The 17,108-nt window shown below is 40.3% G+C and overlaps 1 protein-coding gene across 7 annotated transcripts in view; it reads left to right on the top strand.

Moving 5' to 3' along the window:
* Nucleotides 1–17,108, top strand: part of LOC144611422 (RNA binding protein fox-1 homolog 2-like) — a 200,853-nt gene that overhangs the window by 174,214 nt on the left and 9,531 nt on the right. For all 7 annotated transcript variants that reach the window (XM_078430493.1, XM_078430498.1, XM_078430497.1 and 4 more), the window contains 5 exons: nt 3,391–3,444; nt 4,310–4,384; nt 5,838–5,967; nt 8,785–8,824; nt 13,760–13,824. In XM_078430493.1, coding sequence (XP_078286619.1) covers nt 3,391–3,444; nt 4,310–4,384; nt 5,838–5,967; nt 8,785–8,824; nt 13,760–13,824 — 364 coding nt within the window. The remainder of the gene's footprint in view (nt 1–3,390; nt 3,445–4,309; nt 4,385–5,837; nt 5,968–8,784; nt 8,825–13,759; nt 13,825–17,108) is intronic.

Here is a 17,108-nt window from a genome sequence, read left to right as displayed (position 1 = left end):
AACAAATGTAAAACATGGAAGTTTGCTGAAGATACAAAACTAGGTAACTGTGTCTTGTGCCTGTGAAATAAGATAGCAAACTGTCAAATTGTCCTCTTTAGTACAAAAATATAGTATGGAGTTTGGTCTTTTGAGGGATAATGGACAAATAGGTGGCAGACGGAAAATATGTGTTAATTCACCTTGGTAGAAAGAATGGAAAGATGGAACAAATTTTGAATGGCGAGAGATGCAAGTGTATGTGAATTGCAGAAAACAGATACATACATGCAAGCAATTTGGAAGGCAGACAAATATTGGTCTTTTTCCTAGTTAATTTGAGTGCAAGCATAGAAACATCACCTTGCTACAACTGTATAGACCCCATTTGGAATAATGTCCATACTTTATAGATCTCTACCTAGGGAAGGATGTACTTGAGATAGAGGTTATAATGTGAAGGTTCACCTGATAAATTGCTTAAGTTTGCTTAGAAGGGGAATGAAAGTCAAGTCAAGTCAAGTCAATTTATTTGTATAGCACATTTAAAAACAACCCACGTTGACCAAAGTGCTGCACATCTGACTAGGAAAAAAAGAAACATACAGTGGCAGGCAGCCAAACACAACGGCGCGGCCATCTTGAACAAAATGTTAATTCAATCACCCACAGTCCAACAATAAAAGCACTAAACAGGCACCCAAATTACCCAACCCCAAAAACCCCCCAAAACACAGTCCAACAATAGAAGCATTAAATAGGCATTCAAATCACACACCCTAAAACCCCCAAAAACACAGTCCAACAATAAAAACATCAAACAGGCACTCAAACCACCCAACCCCAAAAACACACACAAAAAAGAAACATCCATCAAAGAAACATCCATCACAGTGAGTCTCCTCCAGTCCTCTCCTCACTGTGATGGAAGGCCACAATGTCTTTCCCTTCTCCCGCTGTCCTCGCCCGCAGCCAGGTTGTTGTGGTTGCAGGCCGCACCGGACGGTCCACAGCGGGCCAAGCCCAAGGCGCGTCGCGTCGCAGCCACTCCCGCAGCCTTCGAAGACGGCCGGCTCCGCCGATGATAAGTCCGATCCGGGGCGGGCGAACACGCTGTCGCTGTCGCTGCCGCTGTTGTTGCACGTCGGGGCGGTCGTGGCTCCCGACATTGAAGCCCCCGCCCAGCAGAGAAATATCCCGCGGCCATCTTAGGCCGCGCCGGACGGTGAAATGTCCGCGCCCCAAGCCCCGCGATTCGGGGCGGGCGAACACGCTGCCGCTGCCGGAGCTCCCGATGTCGGCATCCACGCGGCCCGAGCCTAAGGCGAGTCGCAGCCGCACCCGCAGCCTCCGAAGACGGCCGGCTCCGGTGGTGGTAAGTCCGATCCGCGGGCTCTGCGAACCAGAGCCCTGGAGGCCGACAGCTCCAGGAGTTGGGCCGATGGTAGGCCGCAGCAGGAACGGAGACACGGCCCAGAAAACAAAGGTCGGGTCTCCGTTCTGAAGGGACACATATTTACAATGTTACAGTTTCCCCCTCCCCCCCACATACACACATAGTACACAAACACAAAAACACCACATCACAACTACAATTAAGACCAAAAAAAACCAACAAAAACACAAAGACAAATGGACCGCAGGTGAGCGGCAGCTGCTAGGGCAGTGCCGCCATTTTGTATTGCTCTCGAGAGGAAAGTGTGAACTTATATCTTGACTTTGGAAGCATTTAGAATTAGCTAATGCTTGATGCTCTTCCGCTGTTATATGTTTTGGATATGTTCAGTTCACAACTTTTAGTACTTGAATTGGGGAAACCTGTTTATTTCGTTCTATCTAGGAAATCAATGCTTGTAAAGTGGAATTACAGCCACATTTCTCAAGTACAGAAAATCACATCTGTTGCCATTTCACCATTGCTGTCACCATCTGTATGAGAGACATGGCTCTGTCCCACAGGATAATGTGGTGGGAGAGGCTGCAGCAACCTGCAGTGCAGCTCATCAGTATCTCATTGCCAGTCATCTACACAATTGGTTCACCGCAATTTTAGGAAGATCCATATCCAAGAGATATGGTTGTCTATTTACATCACCTCTTAGTGCAAGGAGCTACAAACACCATTGTATTTTGCTTTTGTGGATCTCAACAATGCATTTGACACCTTGTACAGGAGAAAACTCCCAAACCCCAAAAAAGCTGGCTGTCCCCTAAAGCTTCTCGGTCTCATTCATTCCTTTCATGACAACATCCCTAACACCACAGTTTGATGATTTAATTTCTGATTGTTTTGAGATGAAAAGTGGAGTGAAACAGGACTCGTCTGCCTGACATCTGTTTTTCTGCTTTCTTGACTTGCATTCATGCCCACTGGAAAAGTGTATATATTAATTAATAAATTATTGTCTAATCAATAAATCTGGCATGGAAGAATAACAAACTCACACTTAAGAACAAAAAGTTGATCTATAATCGCTAGTCTTCAGGCTGAAGAAGGATCCTGACTCAAAGGTTGTCTGGTCTATAATGTCTACATTCTTAGCATATTGCCATACGGTAGTGAAAGATGGTTTACATACTACTTTCTTCTTATCAAGTCCACATCACAAGATTAGAAATTGTTCAGCCAAAGTTGAACCCACTTCTCGGCATCTGCGTACAATGTCGCCTTGCGCTTCTTGTGCGTAGCGGTGGAAAGATTGGTGGAAACAGGGCCGCGATATGAACGCTCTTTCCTTGACCCCATGCTATTTTCTGACCTAAGCTCTAACACAGCATTGGTGGACTTGCTATTGATTGCATAAGTCTCATGCACACTCTGTTGTACCTGTTGTTTGTGGTGGCTTTAAAAGTAGTATCAGTTGCTCACCAGAATGTGACCAAACAGCTTGCGTGAACACTGATGATAAATGTTCGTAGACGGCTCCTGTATTTGGTGCTGTGTTCACTCACTGTTTCGGGATTGGTTGTCTCTGGTTCATTTAACTCAACAAGAGCTAAGAGCACTTGTGTGTACCACAGATATTGTGCGTAACATTTTTCATCCGGTTTGAATAAAGTTGCTGACCTATTAGGAAACGAATATAAAATAGATTAATTTGTTGCAATGTTGTAACGTGGAGGACCAACATCTGTCAGAATCTCGAGCAAAGCACACAAAGTGCTGAAGTAATTCAGCAGGTCAGGTAGCATTTCTGAGGGAATGGACAGGCAGCGTTTTGGGCCAGGACTCATCTTAATTTGAAGGATGAGGGAGGTTCCTGATGTCTCTGTTCCTTTTGTCTCTGTCAGAATTTTGGTATTCTCATTTGTTTCCTGAGACCATTTTTTTGGATACTGTGTTTGTTGTGTTTGTTCAAACCAAGGCTTGATTTTTGCCACCATTTAATGGTATTTGCATTTGATTTTCAGGCTGGAAACTGAGTCCTGTGGTTGGTGCTGTCTACAGTCCTGAATTTTATGCAGGTAAAGTGTTTCATCAGCTTTCAGTCACATATTGTAACAGTTTAACGAAAAGCAATCTCAACCAGGGTTCCATATTTCCTTCCAACATTTCTATTTTGCAGTTTCTGTATTTGTCAATCAAATTATTCCAGTGAATCAATCTGAAACATTTTCTGAATTTGAAATTGAAAACATTGAAAATAAATAAATAATTTAGTTTCTGTTTTTGAGGGGTTGTTTCTTACTATGTAGTAATGTGGTTTAATTTTTTTGGAAGTGGATCTTTGACAGTCTGTCCTCTAGGTTAGGGTGCTGAGATCAGCACACTGAACCCAGGCTGGAACCTGCTGGCCTGCATGATTTACATTCATACTAGAATCTGTAACTGAGTGTCTGGTAGCCCTTCAACATAAATAGGATTGATCTAGGAAAAAATTGTTTGCTACTGATATCAAAAGAACATTTTTATTTCTCTCCAGAGATCCTGTCTGAGTTATTCCAGCTTTTTGTGTCTACTGTTTTATTATTTTCCTTCTCTTTGACTCTATTTTGCTCCAAGAATTTTTTATTTTTTTTTGCGTCCGTAGAAATTGTTGCCCTCTGCCACAAAAAGGAAATATTTTAATATATACTGTTAATCTTTTAAACGGAGGAAGTGAAGGATAAAGAAAATTAAAATTTCTGGTAGAATTAGAAAATCGATCATCTGAATTATTGAATGATCTATCTTTGTCTAAGGAAGGATATATAAAACAGTGAATTCTTAGATAAGAACATTGATTCAACATACAAAATATCATCATGAAATATGCATTATATATATAATGCATTTTTGCTGCCAAAGAAAATAAATGTTAATGCTGTTTTTGACATTTTTCTACATTAGGTCCAGCATCACTATCATCTTTACCCTTTCACCTACATCCTGTTGCCTCGACAGCACTCAGTCCAACACACAATGGTAAGACCAATTCTATTTAAATAATTTACATTGTAACATAACAAATGAATGATTCAGTGGTTTCTTTATTGTCATATATGCGTAGCACAGTGAAATTCTTCTGCACAACCTACAAATGCACAGTCACCATATTTAAGTGCCATTTACGAAGAAAGTTGCTGGCTTCTGATGTCCTAATGTGTCTCCATATATCTCTTAATAAAATACTGGTTATTGTAGTGTGGCGCATCCAATTTAGTTTGTCTTGTGAATCCTACTATTCCTTCCAATTCTACACTGTATGTTCATCCCCACACCCCTCAATTCAGTGCAAGCTCCACCAAGAGGTAGTTAATGGTTTGGGATTGAAAATCACTTGGAAATAGTCATAGAGTCATACAGTGGGGAAACAGGCCCTTTGGTCCAACTTGCCCACACCGGCCAACATGTCACAGGTACGCCAGTCCCACCTGCTTGCGTTTAGCCCATGTCCCTCCAATCCTGGCCAGATTATTTTGTTTTGGAGAGGCTTGATAATGTGCTTTAATTTTGTGTATAATTGTGCTATGGTGTGGATGCTGTGTAGAGTAAAACTATTTGTACATTTTTTATAGATTCCTACCACATTAGCACAATATTACTATAACACGGCAAATTGAACTAGTATTCTAAACGTTCAAAAGTGGACCATCTCGTCCATTCCGCTTGGCCATGGGGTCGTATCGACATGACACCACCCCAACCTGTATCCAGTCTCTCCCCTTGTTTCGAACTGGCTAGTTAATCACTTTTAGAAGCTAAGAGCCAGAGAAAAATATCCATGAGTAAAATATGAGCGATCTCCCTTCAGCTGGTTAAGACTAGCAAACTTTCCATTGAAGATCTGTATTCGGACATGCCCCATCTATATTGTCTGATTCATAAGCTCCTCAAGGTTATTTTTTATGTTTGTTGTGAGTCCTTAATTATTGCACATGCTGGCAGCTTTTTTTTCATTGAATGCCTCTGAGGGGTGGACGTGGGGGAGGGGGAGGGGTAGAAACAGCCTTTGATAATGAACTTTTTCTGTACCTGCTTTTTCTTAATACTGTCCTCAACATTTATGCAGTCTGGCATTGTGAATCTTTTACAGTCTCGTCCAATAGCTCAGGATCATGGTCAGTGACATTACACTTGCTTCATTTCATTCTTATTCTTTAAAAGCCAGAGAGAGAGAGAGAGATTTCTCAAAACAAAAGACATGGAAGATCCACCTCCATTGTATTGAATGGCAAAACAGACTTAAAGAGCCAAATTGCTGCCTTCCATTTCTTCTATGCTACTGATGCTTTTACAGCATTTTAATTGTTTAAATGAGTTTTGATTGATGTATCAAAGCCACAGTTGATGATCCTTAGCTTGTTTTGTTTGTTATTTTGAACAAATGTTTGTGACAGTGATCTATGTCTCTCTCCTTCATTCTGCACATCTTCAGTTCCTGGTTTCCCATATCAAGCAGCCACTACTGCAGCTGCGCTGAGAGGGGCCCTGAGAGGACGAGGCCGTGCAATCTACAGCGCATTCCGTGCGGCAGCGCCTCCCACTGCCATCCCAACCTACGGAGGGTAAGCAGATGAATTTGGAATTGAATTAGAAATCTTTGCATGTAGATTCCAATGGGATAACTTTCACTATATCTAACATACTTACTCTCCCATTTTCTTTGAATTCCTTATATTGTACCTATGTCACATCAAATTGTATTGCTCTGGCTAGAACATAGCATGACCTCTAATTGACCCTTTTCCGCTCATTCCTGCTCACAGTGGAAAGCGAAAAAATCTGCTCATTGTTTCACTCTAAGTTTTCGGTTCTTATATGGAACATCTTGGATGCTCTGCAAAATTCATGATTTGGAGAGCATTCCACTGTACCACATGCTTGCCTTACTTGCCTGCTACACAAAATGTTCTTTCTGTACCTGACAGTCTATTGAGTAGGGAACAATTTAATTGGGTTACACTATATGCTACATCTTCAGCTAACTTTATAAATCGAACTATTATGGTTGCTTGTGATACATTGGTATGCCCTTTGCTCAAGTAATTAAGTGGATATATTGTATAATTGAACAATGTACTTTAGGTATAAAAATGGTTATAATCAAGTCCAGTATAATAGTTTGGTATTCTTAACTGAATAAAGAATGCATCCTGAATCAAAATTATTGCAACTCCAATTTCACCCCTTCAGCAAAAAGGAAACTTATGTGACTATTTTTTGTTCCTGTTTTCATATTCTCTTTGCCAACCTTCGTCCTACATTTCATTTTTTTGGCTGAATTGAACACCACATTTATGTACTTTTATAAAATGAAAAAGATGTTGTTTCCTCCCTCAAATATGCAATTGCTACCACACCTTCACTATAAAAGTCATTACTTGGCAAATTAACTATGCCAAATGTTGAGCTTATCAATGAAACTTTCTTTGAGATTTTGTACAATTATTGCTGATTGAGCTGACGTCAGGCGTTTTTTGACCTCTTTCCACTGTGTGCCGCACATGGGGAATCTTCTGCCACGACACAAGCTTAAGTGCTTGGAATTTTATCCCTATCTTCTCTGTTTATGAAGCCTGTTATACCACTGGTTCTCCAATGTTTTGTGCTGTGGTCAATACTTTCCATTCAGTGGGCTTCTGTTGTTAGAACAATTAGTTTACCCTAAATATTGCCACATTAGTATGTCTCTTGCCCTGCATGGTTTCAAAGGCTCAAGCATGCTGAGTGGAATAAATGGTTGTTGCATAGTAAAACAGTGCGTCACCCATTACTTCAAGTTACCTTGAGCAGGTGATTTGCCTCCCTATCAGTAAATGTCAAGAAATGGAGAAAAGGGCAGATGGAGAGCGAGAATATTTGTTTTAGAAGTTGGCAGCAAAGATCCTTGACCTACTACAGAAGAATGTTTCTAATTTTTTGTGTTTACCAAATGTCTTCAACCACACTTCTGAAAGGAATCTTTAACACAAGCATGTTTTAACAAATGTAGATTTTTAAGACTGCTTAAGGCATGTGGATAATTTATGTTGGCTAACATTGTCACTGATGGCTGAGAAGGAAGGTTTGTCTCAAGTAAAAGAGCTCAGGAATATTGGATATTGTTTTAATTGTGAGGTGCTGACTGTTGGGCTGGAGACTCTTCAATCAATGAAGTGCCTGTTTCCAAATAATGTGCATTGTATATTACAATGCTTAATTTTTTTTTAAAAGCCCTCACCATAAGTGACTTTAAGAACTCCTGACTCAAATTACATTCACAATTGTTCTGAAATTGTAATTAATTTACTGAAACTAATATGCACTTCTGAAATGTTGAGTCCATCATTAAGCAGGATACTGCGAGAGTGAGGAATTTTACTGTAGAGTAAAATATCATTCAGTCAAATATCATTCAGTTCTATAATGCCAGCCTTCTTCTGCCATAAATATGTGGGCTTTTCATCCCTTGTTAGGATAAGCCTCCATTGAAGTAGAGGTAAAGCATCCTGGTCCCTATGTTTATACAGGAACAATAATAGGCTTGCAGTCTCTCAGGCTTTTTTTGCTGTTCAACACCAGATTTTTACTTTGACTCTGGCCTATCTGCCTTAATTCCATATCCTTTAGTATTCTTAACAAATTTTTCATGCTAACAAATTTATCTAAATTTTTTAAATTCCCTTTGACCCAATATCCAACCACAACCTTTAACGCATAAACTCTCAGTACCATTCTGGTAAACCTGAAGTGCACCCTTTCTAATATATCCTTTCCGAGATTGAATACCTAAAGTTGAACATGGTACGCTGTATGAAAACTGACCTTTGTTCCACATAATCAAAGCATTGCTTCCTCGTTGGCTTTTCCAGGCTTGAAAGAAAAAAGCCCAAGATTCTATTAGCTTTTTGATTATGTTTGTGGACCTCTATTAAACACTACAACTAATTCCCGTGTGACCTACAAATAAGAATGGAAAGAACCCATCAAGAAAATCAGAAACTAAATTAGTTGAATCTTCCTCAAAATTTCAAATCCTTCTTATTCACGTGCTGCTTGATGCCAATTAGGTAACTCACTTAGCTGTTGAGTTTTGGTAGTACCAGGTTGTGTTCTGTAACCTGTGGCCCAGGCCTCTTGACTGCAATCATCATATACTTAAAAATAGCAGCCCCAAAATGGCAGCGTGATGGTTCTCACTAAAAAGATTTAATGGGAAAATATAGCTTAAAAAGTATCCCAAACATATTTTGAAAGAAAGAAAATGCCTAACTTCAAAGCTTTTGAAGATTTCTCGTGAGGATTTGCTATACCAGTGTAGTTCTTGTGACAAATCTTACCTGTATTAGCCCCTGCATGTTGGAATTGCAGTAATGAGAGTGTTTCTGTGTGCATCTCTGCAGTGTGGTTTACCAGGATGGATTTTATGGTGCCGATCTTTATGTAAGTATAAATATTATTTTACACTGTCTCCCTTCTGTTGATGAAGCCATTCTTTAAATAAGTATGCTAATACTTCTTCCAGCTGTGTGTTTTTCCATATCTGGGAGGTGTTAATTTCATAGTTGTCTTGTCCTTGATCCAGTTACTTAAACTTAAAACCATCTCCTCCTGTTTTGTACCCTGCTTAAGCTTCGTCAACTGAAAAGTTGTGCTCCTTTGCTAATAGTTAGTGTACAATGTTCTGAATCCTTTGAGCATTACACACTAAAAGAATCAGAGTTTCAATTGGAATATCGTATTTACATCATTACTTTTGTATTGAGTAAACTTGACCTTTGCTGCACTGGTTCTGATACTGCATGTAGGTTATAAGGAAACCCTTGATAAAGTTGGTAAGACTTACAGTATTGCTCACCAACTCTTCTGCTCTTTTTCATTTCTACTTTTAATTATGCTGAAATTTATTGGGAAAACATTAGTCTGTCGAGTGTACATTTGCCTTTGAAATCAAATCCCTCACCTTTTGATCTATAAATAGCAGCTGAAGTTGGCGAAAGAAATGTTGTGACAGGTGCTCTGAGAGTAAATTTAACAAGTGTTCAGCCTTTTCAATGTATGTAGTTGTGCAGCCTGTGACGATCTCTTATTTAAAGGTCAAGTGTTAAAGGTTTAAAGATCAGTGTAAAGCATCCTCCAATAATAGAATGGCTTTATCCAAGGAGGATATCTCTCTCTTTGCCGTTGTTTTTTTTTCCAGCCTCGTCGCCAATGTTCTTCCCTGTGTTTTATTATAGAATAGTGTATCAGGAACCAGTGTATAGCAGTAAGTTACCGCAGGTATGATAGAAATGTGTGAAGAGACCAATCGCACAGATTGTGGATTGCAGTGAAAATCCTACTAACAGCATAGACTGCAGTTAGGGATGGGAGCAGGCACCATATGGAAATAAAACATTCTAGCAGAGTGCTCTGATTTCAGCAAGTGCTTAACACAAACATGAACAAAAATCCCCCCTGCTAATTAATATAATTGGTAGGTTTATAACATGGGTTGTGTCGATGCTGACACAATGCATTTAATTTTGAATTATTAAAAGTGCTGAAGGAGAGCCTATCATTCTTTCAGTCCGATTAAAGGTTAATGCCGGACAAAGGCTTTGTTCAGTCTGATCAGTCTGAAGAAGGGTCTCGACCCGAAAAGTCACCCATTCCTTCTCTCCAGAGATGCTGCCTGTCCCACTGAGTTACTCCAGCATTTTGTGTCTACCTTCGATTTAAACCAACATCTGCAGTTCTTTCCTACACATAATCAGTTTCACCTCCTGTTTGGGTGGAACCTGGATATTCAAGGTGAGAGAACAGTTTTCCAATGTGGCACTTGAGTGGATCACTTAGCAGATTTTATTTATTACCTTATTGGAAGCAAATCCCCCCCATATCCCATTCCATGGAAAAAAAATTAACAGGAAATTGTTTTTTTCCAGACTTCTTGGAACATTGCAATAGGGACTGTAAGAGAGACCCAGAGTAACACTAATTCCTAACTTTTTCCATCCCTTGCAGCTAGCCTGTTGCATATATGAATGGGTGTTTAAATATTTTTTGCTACCCAAAAACCCCATTTCATTGAACTACTGAAAGGTTGTAATACCAGTCAGTTTCATCCAGTCACTGAAAGTAGGTAATTATTATAGCCTTGTTTACACTGGGGCTTGGAAGAAATCTTTGAGGACACGTGTCTGTAATAAGGGAGATGAATGAGGTAATAAAAATTCTCCTTTGAAAAGAGTGGAAGCAATATCATTTGGAAACGTGAAACCAGCCTGCAGTACATTAATCATGCAAGAGAGTGCAGATAAAACCTAATGGGATCCAAGCATTGAATTCCAATGAACCAAGTCACTCTTATTCACTCAAATACAACGTGGCATAAACACCACCATACTTTCCCATTAATTCACGTTTCACTGCATTTGCGCAAAGTCTCAATTGAGTGCCTAACTTCAGATATTTAGGAATTTTTTGTTCATAAATATTTAAATGCACTTCAAGTAGAATTGTTGCCTTCTGATCACTTTTCACATGCAGTCTGTACAAGAAATGTTCAAGGCCTCTGAGGTTCAGTTTCCATGGAGATACAATTACAATGTGATCACCAAAATCTCTGGTAAAACACGGAATCTAATCTAATAAAAACTGGTTTTGATTTATTGATGTAGAACAATGGCTCTGATAATGCAGACAGAATAGTGCTGCGATATATTTTTATCAGAAAACATCCATTAATTCTGCCTTATTGGTTTTGAAAGTGAATACCTGAAACAGTACATCCCATTAATCCTATCGCCTGTGCTTTTCTGTGCATGGCACTGAAGGGTGTGTTTTTGGAGTCCAAGTCATTCTGCACAGAAACGGGCCCTTCAGCGCGCAGAGTCCATGCCAACCATGAACCACGCATTTATATTAATCCCATTTTATTCTTCCTACATTCTCATCAACTAACCCCTAGATTCTACCCCTCTACTTCACATTTGGGATAATTTAGAGTGGCAAATAAATCTACCGGCCCACTGGTGGGAGGAAACTGCAGCAGCTGGTGGTCACGGAGAATGTGCCACATAGTCAGTACTTGAGGTCAGGATTAAACTAGATTGTTGGAGCTGTGAGGCAACAGCTCTGCCAGTTTCAGCACCACCGTGTCACCACCTTTTATACCCATTCTTTCTTCAGAATTACAGATCTCTGCTGAATTGTGGTTTTAATATGTTTTCAGCAGCTGGCCCAAATGGCTTTACTACTTAATATATTCCTTTATTCGTCCCGCACCGGGGAAATTTACATGTGAATCTAGGCAGTGAATATCGGGAGGCTATTCACATGCGGCATACTCCCTAACTGCGCCAGATCCTGCTTCTCTCCACATACCCTTCCAACTGTTTAGAACACAGAACCAGCATTTCCCTTGTGGAGGGTCATTCCAGCAATTTGTCTCCTCTGTCCCAGTCCCACCCTCCCAACATGATGTCCTTTCACACAACTTTGATTGGAAAATGAAGTTAGGGCTGGTGTTTTTGTCGTATTTACTTACTGAGCCATAAAATGCCCGCTCCTGAATTTTCCTACCCCCTTGAATGAGATGCAATTATCTATTATCTAATCTTTTTACCAAAGTTGCAAAATTTATTCAACGAATGCATCAATTCTACCTCCTCTCCGCCTCCATATCTAATCTGGGCTACACTTTCAATTGAACCTCGAGTTCATGAAATTCATTGTTAAAAGTAAAATATTTTTTAGAGTGGAACATAACTATGTCAGTAAGGAGATAAATGTAGATGTATTCAAGATTTTTACTAAATCCTTTTGTTGGTCAGTAATGACACTTAAAAATAAAGTTAATTCCCATGGGCAATTACCAGAAGTAATTTATTTTCCATAGATGCCTGACAAATATGCTGTAGAATTTGGTTAGTATCTCAGCTCCCACCTCTAACTGCAGCAAGAACTCTTAATGTGGTTTGCTTGACGTGAACGTTAACCTCTTAGGTATGCGGGAGAGGCTGCAATGAATGAATGGTGATCGTGAATGTTTATTATATTTTCATACATACATTATATATATATATATAATACTGAGAATTGTGGCTGCACGCTCTAGTAATCCAGGCTGTTTCCTTCACTCGGCTTGCCTTAGCAAATAGGGCTGAGGGCCGTCCACTGGAGAATGCTGGGACGGCCAGAGTTAGTCTGTGGATCATTTGGTTGGTGATTGCTAGTGCTGTAGATACGAACATTCGCATGCTCCAATTTATCCTGATTGACAGATACCACAGCTTGACTGTTTAGAAAATAAAGATTCATTTGTAACTCCATATTTAATCTAATGTTTTAAAACTGCATTTGTTTTAATATGATCTACACTTGGATCACAGATGGCAATTATACAACACATCTTTTTGGCAGTGCTGCTAAAGTAAAATTCCAGGCCGGGTTCAAAATCTGCTCTAGTTTTGCACATCTGTTAGACATTTCCTGTTCAACAGACTGCATTTCACCCACCCCCAGGAGTTCTGATTATAAAAGCAATTTATGCACGATTAATATTGGGTGGAATGGCAGTGAAGGCAATTGCACTTGGCCAGTTTAATGCTTCTTGGCTCAGTTCATGAAAGGCTGACATTTGGTGGGGGGTTGGGAGGGATGCTGCAACCCTTCAACTATGCTGCAAAGTCCTGAAGAGAAATGAGGGCAGGAAGGGGGGTGTTGTGCCTGAAGAATGGAAATTTATAACTAGTCCTTTTCATTTTTCGTTTATCCCTATGGCATTAGGATTGGCAGCTCTTGATATTTGTTTTCCCTTTCAGTCTCTGCCTTCTGCTGAGATGATCTAACCTTAAGATGGATGGATCTGTCTATCCTTTCACCATATGTGGAACTGAAATTAACAGCCAGTTACTGAGGGCAAAAATGCAATCCAGACTCTGTTGGTTTTATAATGGTGCATAATATGCAGGGTCAGCAGATTCCCAAGTTACTGAGGGTTTAATGGGACATAAGTTTGATGGGCAGTGGGTGTTGGGGAGTGTCATTTGCCAGTGAGGCCCCGAGCGAAGTCAGTACAAGGCTTTTAGCTAAATTAGTTGTACATCAAAGACGATAAACTACCTGCAGATTTCAGCGGCTCTCAAATTATCAGACATAATTCTTTGATAATTATACAGTCAGATATATAAATTGTCACAAAAAATCGTTCATGCAATTGTTATTTAAAAAAAATTAAAGCAAAATCTGCACTGCTAATAATGAATGGTACACCCATCAAATGTTATTTTAACATTCGTAACGTATGAAACAAATGCAGTTTTCCCTTCATTACTTTGGTGTGTGGTGTGCACATGTTGCAGTGTTCTGAGATATCTTCTTGATTGTTCTCAGGGTGGATATGCAGCCTATAGGTATGCGCAGCCAGCAACTGCTACTGCTACTGCATACAGTGACAGGTAAGAACCTCTGTTTGCTTCTGAAGTCTTTGTGGTTACAATGAACTTTCTGTGCTGGATGCTATCGTGCAGTTCCATCCTGAAGTTTCCAGTTTGGAACATTTATGATGAGAAACTATAAGCGCATAATTTCTGAGATTTCTGAAATGTTATTATAATGTGGGTTGCATTGCCGAGAGCACTGTATGGATTGTCCATGAGTGAATGAACAAACAGCACTATATATCAGAGATAGTGTCATTCTTCACCACCTTACCATTAGAATAAAATCATTGTCAGGTCAAAGACATGAAAACAAGAAAAGTACCAGAAGTGGTAAAGGCACATTTAAGTTGTTTCATTTCTCTCAATGGTTCCGTGATTATTTTTTTCTCCTACTTATTCTTCCTAAAGAAATTGCGCAATGGAATATTTTTTCTAAAGGCAATACTCTTTGCATTGCTTTTTTTGAACTAACCAAGTCTTAATGGAGAATCCCTTGACTTGAAGCCTACAGATGAACGAGTTAAAGTGTAGCTGGAAGGTTAAAAATGACACCAAGAAAGCCCTCCATCTATTCAGTTTGACATCACATCAACCCTCACTGCTGGCGGGCACTATTGTGATCTTTCATGGCTGTTCTTCCCTATCTCCATTACCCAGTATTTGAACATTTGATATAAAATAAGGCAGGCAGTTAATACAAAAAAATAATTATTTTAATAGCCTTTCCCAGCACTGCGTAATAATGTGTCCTCACTGCTTCACCGGGGGGCTGCCTGGATTTTAGCAATGTTTGGGAGAGGATTCTGATTATAGTCTGATATAGTCTGACATCTTCAGAAGGTTCTCGACCCGAAGTATACAAAATCATGAGAGGAATAGATCGGATAGATGCACAGAGACTTTTACCCAGAGTAGGGGAATCGAGGACCAGAGGACAAAGGTTCAAAGTGAAGGGGAAAAGATTTAATAGGAATCCAAGGGGTAATGTTTTCACACAGAGGATGGTGGGTGTATGGAACGAGCTGCCAGAGGAGGTAGTTGAGGCTGGAACTATCCCATCGTTTAAGAAACAGTTGGACAGGTACATGAATAGGACAGGTTTGGAGGGTTATGGACCAAGCGCAGGCAAGTGGGACTAGGGTAGCTGGGACATTGTTGGCCGGTGTGGGCGAGTTGGGCCGAAGGGCCTGTTTCCACACTGTATCATTCTATGACTCTATGAAATGTCACCCATTCCTCACCTCCTTGGTGTGTTGGATTGTTGGTTGCAACAGCAATGATAGAACAATCTGGCAATGAGAGCAAAAAGGTTTCCTTGTCTTTTTTTGTGGACTTTTAAAACTTGACTATTTTCATTATTTTTGGCGTGATTTATTTTGTTTTGAGAAATGCCTTATTTTTCGAAAGAAGCATATTATTGTTTATATGCCATGAATTTCACAACCAGTGCACCAGTTGATTGATTTGATATGGTCAACCTAAAATCCCTTGAGGTGATCCTTCAACCAATTCCAGACCTACAGAGAATTTCTGTTTTAAAGGTTACTAACATTTAGCTTCTCTTTGTGAAAGGTATTTTATTCTCAGAGTTTAGATTCAGTTTTCATCTGGAATAATATAGGTAGCCAATAGACAATAGACAATAGGTGCAGGAGGAGGCCATTCGGCCCTTCGATGTGATCATGGCTGATCATTCTCAATCAGTACCCCGTTCCTGCCTTCTCCCCATACCCCCTGACTCCGCTATCCTTAAGAGCTCTATCTAGCTCTCTCTTGAATGCATTCAGAGAATTGGCCTCCACTGCCTTCGGAGGCAGAGAATTCCACAGATTCACAACTCTCTGACTGAAAATGTTTTTTCTCATCTCAGTTCTAAATGGGCTACCCCTTATTGTTATACTGTGGCCCCTTGTTCTGGACTCCCCCAACATTGGGAACATGTTTCCTGCCTCTAATGTGTCCAACCCCTTAATAATCTTATACGTTTCGATAAGATCTCCTCTGATCCTTCTAAATTCCAGTGTATACAAGCCTAGTCGCTCCAGTCTTTCAACATATGACAGTCCCGCCATTCCGGGAATTAACCTAGTAAACCTACGCTGCACGCCTTCAATAGCAAGAATATCCTTCCTCAAATTTGGAGACCAAAACTGCACACAGCACTCCAGGTGCGGTCTCACTAGGGCCCTGTACAACTGCAGAAGGACCTCTTTGCTCCTGTACTCAACTCCTCTTGTTATGCCAGCAGTGGTGCTGATGGCATGCAGTCTCTGACCCCAGTTCAATCCTGACTGCTGTTGCAGCCTGTGCAGAGTTTGAATGTTCTCCCTGTGACTGCACGTGCTTCCCCATGATGTTCACGTTTCCCCCCACAAGACGTGCTGATTGGAAATTTAATTGGCTGCCATACATTCAATTCGAAGGTAGCACAAAATGCTGGAGTAACTCGGCAGGTCAGGCAGCATCTAGGAGAGAGGGAATGTGTGACATTTTGGGTCGAGGCCCTTCTTCAGACTGAGTCAGGGGAGAGGGAGTCACAGAGATAAGGAAGTGTAAGAGATCATATAGCAGACCTCACCTCGGCAGTGCACAACTGTACTACACAAGTGTATCTACATCTTGGTGTAGCAGGGTGGTAGAAGATGCGAGAGAGAATAGGTCACATGGAAGGAAGTGCGGGAATGGGATAGTGATCGTGATAGATAAATAAGGCATTTCCTGAATCTTTGCCAATGACACCATCTCACCTCAAGCTTGGTGATAATGAGCTTTCTCCAATTTTCAAATATTTAACCAATTCTTCTTTGTATAAGACTGGTGCTTTTAATGTAGTCATAATGCTCCCTATTTAGTAATCTATGTGATTGAAATCCCCCCTGCTATAATCCTATTTCTCAGTTTATTTTTGTTTGCTTCCAATTTGCTAGCCAGAGGGCCATTATTTCATATTTTGAAACGTTCATTAAATCCACCATTAATCTGCCTCATTATAGTGAAAAAATAAACCAGTCCTGATGTCTTTGATTTCACGGAGTTTGAATAATAGCCTTTCTATATACTATATTCAGAAATCTCTCTCTCTCTTTCTCTCTCTTTCTCTCTCTTTCTCTCTCTTTCTCTCTCTTTTCTCTCTCTTTCTCTCTCTCTCTCTCTCTCTCTCTCTCTCTCTCTCTCTCTCTCTCTCTCTCTCTCTCTCTCTCTCTCCTCTCTCTCTCTCTCTCTCTCTCTCTCTCTCTCTCTCTCTCTCCTCTCTCTCTCTCTCTCTCTCTCTCTCTCTCTCTCTCTCTCTCTCTCTATCT

This window comes from Rhinoraja longicauda, chromosome 40 (genome assembly GCF_053455715.1).
Source record: "Rhinoraja longicauda isolate Sanriku21f chromosome 40, sRhiLon1.1, whole genome shotgun sequence".
Classification (NCBI taxonomy): Eukaryota; Metazoa; Chordata; class Chondrichthyes; order Rajiformes; family Arhynchobatidae; genus Rhinoraja; species Rhinoraja longicauda.
Note: the sequence above shows the minus strand (reverse complement) of the source record. Positions and strands in the feature narration are given on the sequence as shown.